The sequence below is a fragment of the Octodon degus genome, unplaced genomic scaffold (assembly GCF_000260255.1).
Source record: "Octodon degus isolate 3935 unplaced genomic scaffold, OctDeg1.0 scaffold00094, whole genome shotgun sequence".
NCBI lineage: Eukaryota > Metazoa > Chordata > Mammalia > Rodentia > Octodontidae > Octodon > Octodon degus.
Window position 1 is genome coordinate 642,921 of NW_004524670.1, and position 10,755 is coordinate 653,675.

Sequence of the window (10,755 nt, forward strand, 5' to 3'; positions counted from 1 at the left end):
CACTCGCTGGGCCTGTGCTCTGGGTTGTTCAGGACCCCGCGGCCTGGGTCGTCTCACTCCCCAACAGCACATTTTGAACTCTTCAATGGACAAATCTAATAATGAGTATAGAACTTCTGCAATCCAGTGAATTTTCAGACATATGGGGCTTTCAGGAACATTTTAAATCTAAACCGTAATAGTCATTCACCATGATAAAGTAGAGTTCATGGTAGGAATGTAAGGATGATCTAACATGACCACATCTGTGAACGTGATATGGAACACTGGTAGAATAAAAGACAAAACTTATGATTTTTAACAGATGCAAAGAAAGAATTTAACAAGAATCTAAAACCTTTAGTCATAAAACATTTTTAACAAATTAGGTAAGAAGGAGTACACTTCAACGCAATACAGGATTTACATGAATTCATAGCCAATATACTATTAAACAGGGAAAAGTTTAAAGCCCTTAATATCTAAAGAAAAACAAGGACATCCAATCTTGTCACTTTCTTTCAACAGAGTACTAGAAATTCTAACTACACCAATTGGATAATAAAAAAATAAAAAAGATCCAAACTAGAAATGGATTTATATGTAGAAAGCCTTATCAATGCCATCAAAACCTGTTAGGACTCCATAAATAAATTTAGTAAGGATCAAATGTAAAATCAACCTATGAAAATCATTAGTATTTCTATATACTGACTGAAAAGTACCTAAAAAGAAATCAAGAAAACATTCCTACAAAATTATAAAATACTTAGCAATAAAATTAACCAAGAAAATGAAAAATGGTATTAACTGGAAAGATACCTATATTAATGTACTAGAAGAACGAAAATTGTAGCAATATCTCTACCCCCTGAAGCAATGTGCAGGTTTAATGCAATACCTATGCTATAGCTGCTAAGATTATGTACTCCACGAACAGAGAATAAAACAGTTCTCTGTTGTGGTTAGGTAAATGATGTCCAAGAAACTTAGTCATTATGATACCATTCCTATGACACTATTCAAAGAAACAGAAAGCAATAGCGAAATTCATAGGGAATCACAAAAAAAACCCACTTTAAATGTAAAGTTAATCTCAAGCAAAAAGAACAAAATCAGAGGTGTAACATTACTGACTTCAAAGTACTCCAAACCTGTGGTAAACAAAACAGCATGGTACTGGCACAGAACCAGGCATATAGACCAAATAGAACAGGTTAGGAAGCCCAGAGATAAATCCCCCAAATTTACAGCCAATGAGTCTCTAACAAAGATGTCAAGGAGGAAGCTTGCCAGTTACTTCAGTTGTTTTAGCTCCTGCTTCGGCAAACCCAGGCAGATGCAGGGGACCGTGGGTTGATCCCCAGCACCACATGCCATTCCACACTCACCCTTAAGGCCACCTGAGCCAGCTTCCCCCAAAAAAATATCTATCCTTCTCAAAGATGTCAAGGATACACAATAACAAAAGACAATCTTCTTACCAAATAATGGAAAACTGGAGAAGAATCCATATGCAGAATGACACTGGACTCTCATACATTAAAAGAAACTAAATTTGATTACAGACTTAAATATAAGACTTACAACTATGAAACTACTAGAACAAAAGATAGACAAAAATCCCCTTGACACAGGTGTGGGTAACAATTTCTTGGATACAGTCCAGAAAACACGAACAGCATGAGCAAAAATCTAACAATGGAATTTTATCAACCTAAAATACTTATTTGCAGCCAACAAAACAATTAACAGAGTAAAAAAAAAATTTACATTACAGAGTTGGAGAAAATATTTGCAAACTATACCTCTGATAAAGTATTAATATTTAAAGCATATAAAGAACTCAAAATAAAACAACAACTTGGTTAGAAATGAATACTTAAATAGACACTGCTCAAAAAAGCACATACAAATGGAAAATAGCCATATAAAAAATGCTATTAACCATCAGGGAAATTTGAATTACAACAGCAGTTACAAATCACCTTATAGCTGTTGGGATAGTAGTTATCAAAAAGACAAAACATAAGTGTGATGAGAACGTGGGAAACAGAGAAACCTGTGCAATTATCATGGGAACATAAGTTAGGATAATAATTATGGAAAAAACAGTTTGGAGGTTCCTAAAAATTAATTAAGCTGAACTATCATAGAGTCCAGCAATCCTACCTCAGGTATATAGGCAAAGAAATTGAAATCAGTATGTCAAAGAGACATCTAGGGCTGAAGAGATAGCTCAGAAGAATAAGCACCTGCCTGGCAAGAGCAGGATCCTGAGTTCAATTCCCAGTACCACAAAAGAGAGAGAAAGACAGAGAGACAGAGACAGAGACAGAGACAGAGAGAGACAGAGAGACAGAGAGAGAGAGACAGACAGACAGACAGACAGACAGACAGACAGACAGACAGACAGAGACAGAGACAGAGAGACAGAGAGAGGTCTGTACTCTCATGTCATTGTGCCACTGTTCACAATAGTCAAGACATAGAATCATCCTAAGTGGCCAACAACAGATAAATGGATAAAACGTAGCATATATAAACAATAGAATACTATTCACATATTTAAAAATTAGGAAAGCCTGTCATTTGTGTCAGCATGGATAAACCTGTGGATAGTGTGTTCAGTGACACAAGCTAGGTACAGAAAGATAAATGCCACATGATCTCACTCATGTGTGGAATCTACAAAAGTTGAATTCATGGTAGTGAGACTAGAATTGTGATTACCAGGTGCTATTTAGAAAGAAGCACTTGAGCAGTTGTTGCTCAAAGGCTACAAATTGCAGTTAAATAGAAAGATACCTTCAAGAAGTCTACTGAATATATAGCAACTACAATTAATATCAATATATACTATTCTTGAAAAATGCTGAGAGTGGGTGTTCAATATTCTTGCCACCAAAGTGCTAGCATGTTGGGTGCTGTGTGTGTTAATTACCTAGATTTAGTAATTCCACTCCACTATATATATATATATATATATATATATATATATATATATACAGTAATACATGATTATGATTAATACATTTTATTCTGTGAATTTAAACAAGATAATTTCTGATACTTTTGTGAAGAAAAGTAATCTAAAATGATGTGTTCTGTTTTGTTTATTTGCCTTTTTGGTTTTCATATATAAAAGATAAGAAGGTATATATAGAAGATAAGTTTATGTGGTAGTTGCCCTCATTACTTAAAATACATTTACTATTATCTAAAGCTTACATGTCACTTAGGATCATTTTTAAAATGCACCAAAAGAATTGACTTGCAGTTCATTTGGCCTTGACCACTGCTCACCAGAAGATCATTTGCCGTGATTGATTCAGTGTTTGTTAGCCAACAATCAGAAAGGGCAAAGCAGGCAAGGCCACCAGGCCTGAACACATGGAGAATCCCACATGCGCCAGCTGCTCTAAGTAGAATAATAGATAGAGGCAGAGTGGTGTGGCAGAGGTACAGATGGAGGGACCCAGCCACTGCCAAAACCAGAGTCATAAATCTGCCACTGAGAGCGAAATGGCATCCAGAGTGCGTTGTGGGCTTGGCAGAGAGAGCAAAGGCCCTTTACCTTCATAACTTCCATTCTCTAAGCAGAGTTGGCCTGATATGAGGCAATAGGGTCAAGGCAATAGGGTCCAGTCAATGGAGAAAAAATAGTACTCTGTGCATGGTTAGAAAAATGGACATTCATGAAAGGTATTAGTGCAGGAGAGCTAAGTTGTTTTATCAGCAACCTGTTATGTCTGTGAGTTTCCACAAAAATCCAGGAAGAGCTGACTGTGTTTCAATTATAAAGTAATGCCTTTTCTCCTCTCTTTATTCCTTATGCAAACATTTATTACAATATAATGTATTCCCTGCATTACCAGTAACTAGATATATAAATTAGAATGCATGTTAGCTCTGAATTTTTTTCTTTTATGCCTTACACTTCATTTTTTATTTGAGTGTTATTGAATGATCGTACAGTCTTTTGTCTCATTTAGCACTTATGACATACAAATCTGAAAACATTGTGGATTTCTCTGATCCCCATCCCTTTTGCTTTGTTTAGTCTCACCCACTTTGGAGTGGTTTTGCTCACATCTGTGAGTGAGTGTATTTGTATACGGGGGGCAAAAAGCAGGCTAGAGAGTAGAACGCTGACACCCAACTCATCTACCATCAGTGAGTTTGGTGTCAGTGTTTTACTCTTTAGCCTGCTTTTTGCCACCTGGTGTGCATAGTGCAAAGCTCTATTGAATGAAGAATTTCTAGGATTTGCACACCATTCCTGCAGAGCAGTAGTGGCAGACCTAGATGGCACACGAGCTGCAGCAGGCTGCTTTTTATCATTGAAAGCTTTAAAAGATTTACCATCACTGTTGTAGAGTAAGACTGAAGATTTTGAAATAGCTAAAGCAAGGAATGCTTATTCTCCCTTAGTGTTTATTCCTCTGGGCTTGTAAATCCCCATCCCATTGGTTATCATTAAATCCTATGGTTAATCATTAAATCATGTGTAATTATTAATTTTCCAAAGGAAAACAATAATTTTTCCCTACCCTAACAAAGTGACAACATAGCGCTTATGATAGAAGATATGTTTCTCTACCCTGATTTTCAAAACCTTCAAGGAGCTACCAAGAGACAAAGAAACATAAAAATAATAAACCCAGTGGAAACACCACTTTTGCTGAGGCTGTCAGAATTGTCCAGTAGATGTGACACCAGTCTTTAGCCAGAGAACTTTCTTGTACCAATAACAAGATTTTGGGGACCTCCCAGTCTGTGGGCTATACTGTGGATGATCAGCACATCATCATAGATGACATGAACCATGGTGCTGTGGAGTGCCCAGCTAGCTAAGAAGAATAAGGAAATATTTCAATAAAAAGATGATCTGACCAAAAAAAAAAAAAATGAAGAAATGTGTGTACATGTTGGGGTGTACTCCTCACATACTAAACAGTTCTCTAGTAGATACCAACTGTGTGTTCTATGATATGACTCAATTCTAATACTGCCCACGTGGAAATAAGATCTCATGAGTTGAGTTCTCATCTTTACAAGACTGTCCTCACTTTAGGTGCCAATCACAAGCAATGTGTTATAACCTGTATTTCTAATATAAATCAGGGCTCCCATGTTTCATTTGTCTGGTTCAGTTGATTTACAGGGTACTTTGCAGAACTGCTCGGATAAGACAACAAGGCATAGAAAGGTTAAATAGTGTGTCCAAGGTCAACACGATCAGTAGTCCAGAAATACAGCTTTGAGGTTGAAAAAGCTGGCTGCAGAGTTCTTCATTTTAAGCCCTAGACTAATATAAAGTAGGAACTAAATAAAAACAATTTGAATTTGCTTTGGTGTCCTTAATATCACAGACACTAAAGGCAAAACAGTTTAAATGCATTTTATCAATTTAAATGCATACTATTTCAACCACTGTGTAGTGGAAATGACCATCAGCCATATTTTAGAGCAGCCCTGACACAGTCTAGCTGTGTGTGGCCAAGTCTCTGAGATCCTTGGTTTTCTCGCCTATAAAAGAAAGGAAAAAACACTAAAGAAATTGTTTTGAAATTTTCTATTTCCATTGCCTATGTGCCTTCTATGATATAAACATCTTTATCCATAGAAACAAATATTTCAAAACAAAAGAGAAATATCACACATGGGATTTCTTAAAACGTTGAAACTTTCTCTAAAGTTGCAGGTGTATGGATAGCAAAGAAGATATGTAAACTCATATTTTTCTGTACAAATGCTTAAATTGAGATGAAAATAAAAGCAAGTGTATATAGGATGGCTGAGGTGGTTGCACTAAGAATTACCATCAGGTTTTTTTTTTTGTGTGTGTGTGTGTGTGGTACCAGGTATCGAACTCAGGACCTTGCACTTGCCAGGAAAATACTTATTCCATTGAGCTCTCTCCCTGGCCCAAAAGCAGTGTATAACACAGGCCAAGTGTGCTGTGCCTGTGATTTCAAGGGTAAATCAATGAAGTGTGCTGAACCATTCGTTACCAGTAAAGACAATTATGCGTACACTTAGGAGCATGTCACATTGGCAAAGGTCATGACACCCACTGGGCAATAGATAATGGTAATTATTAACACTTTTGTCTCTATTGATGGATATTACTCTTCAGTTGTAAGAGTTATAATATCCATCGATTGATGCATACTACTCTTCAGTGGCAGCATTTGTTAAAATTTGCTTAATGCCAATTCCTTGCTTTAATCCCTGCTTCCTGTGCTGGGTGTTGCAAGCACAGTTCAAGGGTGGACGATGTGTACTTTTCCATCTATAAGGGCACTGTGATTTAGGTGGTAATAGGTATTACAATAGCAAGAGGAAAGTGCCATAATAAAGGACATCAGACATTTCAAGGTAGGAGAAATGTATCTCAGGCAAACATAATCAAATAAAAATTTATAATGTGTGAATAATGATATTTTGCTGTATAAAAATACTGCTGCATTGTGATGTATGTGAATAGTCTTCTTTGGACATATTGACTCATCTGAATAATTTCCCATCGTTATAAATCACATATTGGATTTTAAAGAATTATACCTTGGAATGAGCCTTGTCAAATTCTGTTACAACCTATTATTTCAACTTATGTTTTATATGGCCTTAGAAATTTAATATTATGCCCTAACTCTATGAAATTATCAATTGCTGCTTTATCTAATTCTTTGAAGAATTCAATCCAAACTACTAATTCTTCATCTCTCTAACATTTTTCCCCCAAAGGGCTGTAAGTTCTCCAAAGTTACTTTTAAAACAACAACCCATCTCTCCTTAATCAAACAACTCTCCAGCTTGACATTTCTTAAACATTACTTTCGCAGATTTTTATCGGTGAGATATCCATGTATCTTATAAAGTCAACACGAGAATCCCTGATGGCTGAGGAGAAAACCATTCTAACTGGAGAATGCTGTTACCTGAACCCCTTACTACGAAGGATCGTCAGGTTCATAGGTGAGTACAAGAGCCTGATGTGCTAAGGCTCAATGTGCAGGTACGATGCACTAAACATGGTGAAATAAACTGGGAAACTCTCAGCTTTGAAAGAAAGGCTGCTTGGAGGACTTTCTACGAAGGACTGAGATGGAATCTAATCCTAGTGCCAAGTCAAATTTTTAATGCTTGAAATAAAGTGGTACTAATTAAATTGTCTTAGAAATGATTTCCACTTGGCCAGGCATACTGGCACATGTCTGTAATCTGAGCATTTGAGAGGCTGATTGATTGCCACAAGTTTGAGGCCAGCCTAGGTTACATAGTGAGTTCAAAGCCAGTCTGAAGTACATAATGAGACCCTGTCTCAAAAAAAAAGTAATTTTCTCCTGTACATTTATCTGAGATTCTCCTTGGAGAATCTCCTCCTAATATGGATTGAATATTGGCATATATATTTTAACTGGGTCAGGAAAAAGAAGTGGAAGGGGGCAAAAAGGGATGCATATAAAACAAATATAGAAATAATCAAATTTCCTGGCAATAATTTTATTATGAAGGGAATTTTTGAAAAGTAGAAATATCCATCAGGTTTTTAAAAATAATGCTTTTCCAATTTTGGAAAAGAAATCCTTGTATAAGTGTTTCTGGTTCATGATAAACAAGAAGAGAGACATGTTCTTCTTCCTCTAGGACATAGATAAAAACTCCTGCAGCGTAAAGGGTAGGATTGTACATGGGCACATGTGTATGGGTATAGGTAGAAATATAGATCTTGCACAGGTCATGCACACTAAATGATCAATAAATGATACTTATTATGATGTTTTAATGAGCTCTTGAAAGTATCTTCTGACTGGATCTTCTTGGGAGTCACAATAGAATACACTACTGTAAACATGGCTCCTTTTAAAAACAAGATGTGTAGAAAACACGTAGAACTGAGGGTCATAAACACAGCACACTCTCATACCTTTTGGTAATCACTAATCTTCTTTCTTATTGTAAGAGGGTTAAATTTCCTAAAGTTATGGATAAATGCCCACATCAAAATCAAGCATAGAGTAATGCCTCTGACTGGAGTGGCAATGAGGAAAGTAGCACAGGGGGAGCCTAAGCTAATTTAATGTGAAAGAAGCAGTCCTTAATGTCCAAATGGTCCTAGGAATTTATTAACGATATTGGCAGAATAAACATCTCTGCAGATTGTGAAGACTGCAGCCGGCTCTTTCACTTCAGCCTGATCATAATGTGGATGTGTGTAATGCCACTGCTGCGTATTTCACCAATCCAGATTATGGTTCCTTTCAAAGATGCCCAGAGTCAGATCACTCCTGGCCAAAATGGTCACTCCCCACAAATCATTAAAGAGAAGAGAGGAAAGAAGATATGTTTGTTATAAGGAACACTCAGCTGGATGCTTCGTATACACTATTCTATTTTATCCACTTGATACCTTGTAAAGTATTTTATAGCTCCAATTATAAAGATAATGAAACTGATAGAAAATGAAGTGAAGTAACTTTTGGAGAGAGTATTGTGCCTATGTACGCACACATGTACATGAAATAATAATGCAAGAGAGATTATATAGCCACCATGTGATCTGCTTCATCTGCACACAAAATTATGCAAAGCAGGTTATTAGGGTATAATTAAATTAAATGTCTTTAAAAGTCGCTTACTTTTCTTTAGCAAAGACAAATCAAACCTACTTGTGACTCACTTTAGATGAAATAGGATTCAAAGAACACAAAAATTGAACTGGTGCTAGGTATTTTTTCAGACCCATAGGCTGTGATGGAGAAAAGGATGCTCACGAAGGAGGTCAGAAGGCTTTCTCATCAAAGAACAAGGCCCCCGGATCGCCTGTTCTGGCACATAAATTTCACTTGAGAAACCAGACTGAGCTGAAGCACGATTTCAGTCCCAACCAACACTGTTAAAGTAGAACTCTGTTACTTTGAAACAACATCACATTCCTACATTCAGAAGTTTTAGTCCATTTGAGTCTCTCCTAAGCTAAGAGAGGCATGGATTCTGAAATCATAAGCTAGAGACATTCAAGTTGATCAGTTAGGGGTGGGCATTATAAGGAAGAGAAGCCAAAGCGAAGAGATAGCCAGCAGGTAACATGTGAATCTTGGAGAAATGGAGGGAACAGCATTGAAAGGCAAGGACAATTGTACATGTAAAAAGTATTTGCTTCATGCTTTCCCTCTTTAGCTTTATGAAACCAGAAGCTTCCCAATTGCTCAGGTAGAAAATTGGGGAGATACACTAAGCTATCTGGGAAATAGTTAGAAATGCAAATTCTAGGTCCTTATTGTATACTTATTGATTAGAAAATCTGAGAATTGATCCTCATGATGTAAGTGTTAGGACCAGTATCCAGGCAATTGTGATGCATGCTGAAGTTTGAAAAGCACCAATTTAGACCATTAACAATTTTTGCTTCTGTAGTTGATTTCCCTATGTATTGTCTTGCATCTTAGTTCCATTCACTCCAGCCCCTCAAAAATCTTTCTGAATCAAAATTAGGGCAAGTTATTTTTCTAGCTAAGAGCTTTCACTGGATTCCTAGCATCCCTAACAGCCTGTAGAGTTCACAGATATCCTCTCTTGATATGTCTGCCAGCTCATCTCCCTCCAGCCTAGATTGCTTCATGGTTCCTGGAAAGGATGGTGTGACACTTTGCCCTCAATCCTGCTCAGATTCTTTTCCTTCTGTCTAGAACATACTATTGCTATTCATTTACCATAAGATCTGGCAAAGCCTTATCCATCTTTCACAGTCGTGTTTAAATATTACCATTTACCCTGCTAGAAAACCAGCAACCTGGGGTCTTTTAGGACCCCAGGGAACCTTGCACCTACTGCTCTTTTAAGTATGTCATAGTTGCATTAGTATAATTACTTAAATCTGTTACTTTTAGTGATGCGCAGTTCCTTAGACAGCAGGGACTGGGTCTCTTTCATTCTCTCAGCACATATTGTAAAGTATATCACACAGAGATTTTTCAATATATATATAGGTTTGGGAAAAAATGAAGAACAAAGATAAATTTTGTTAAACCATAGATTTGCCTAAAAATTATTTCACAAATGCTGATTCTTAAATATTCATTTTCCTCCCTTTTAATTATTTTTATTACTACTCTTCAGTTTATGTCTAAGACAATAAAGTACACAAAGTAGTTTCTAGGAGAAAGCCTGAAAAGCCTCTTTTGACTTTCCATATAGAAGGCTTGGAGGTAGAGGGCTGAGATGAGGTCGACTTAACTTGAAAGAGATAACTTAACCTTTATTTCTGAGTATCTATAAACAATTGTTTTCATAGGAGGAAGAAAATATAATACTTGGAGTAAAGATCCTCTAAGTAAAAATATTTGCTTTGACAAAAATTAAAAGTAAAATAAGATGATAATCAAAATATAAATGTTATTGTAAAGCACTGACTAGCCTTATTTTTTCCTAGTTCAATAAATGCCAAAACACACTACAGATTTGACAAGGGAAAATGACAAGTGTGAGATGACTTTTTTAATTAAACTAAAGTGGTGTGGCAAGAACAAGCCTTGAGAACCAGGTGCCCAGGGACTAGGCCAGCTCTGTGTGTGATTTATGTAATTATTCTAGATTCTATTACACATAGTATTTCCCAACACCTAGTTACAAAAAAAAAAAAAAAAAAAAACCAAGAAATTTAAAAAATAGACTTTAAGAAAATAGCATGTTACGTTACTAAGAATGAGAAAAATGGGATTCTGTTATATGTCTATAGGTATGTTGTTATGCCTTTTCTTCATTTCA

At 36.3% G+C, this 10,755-nt stretch overlaps 1 protein-coding gene across 2 annotated transcripts in view; it reads left to right on the forward strand.

The window, feature by feature from the left end:
- The window catches only part of Plppr1 (phospholipid phosphatase related 1), a 344,999-nt gene that overhangs the window by 304,439 nt on the left and 29,805 nt on the right, over window positions 1-10,755 (forward strand). For both annotated transcript variants that reach the window (XM_004638056.2, XM_004638055.3), the window contains one exon: window positions 6,831-6,963. In XM_004638056.2, coding sequence (XP_004638113.1) covers window positions 6,831-6,963 — 133 coding nt within the window. The remainder of the gene's footprint in view (window positions 1-6,830; window positions 6,964-10,755) is intronic.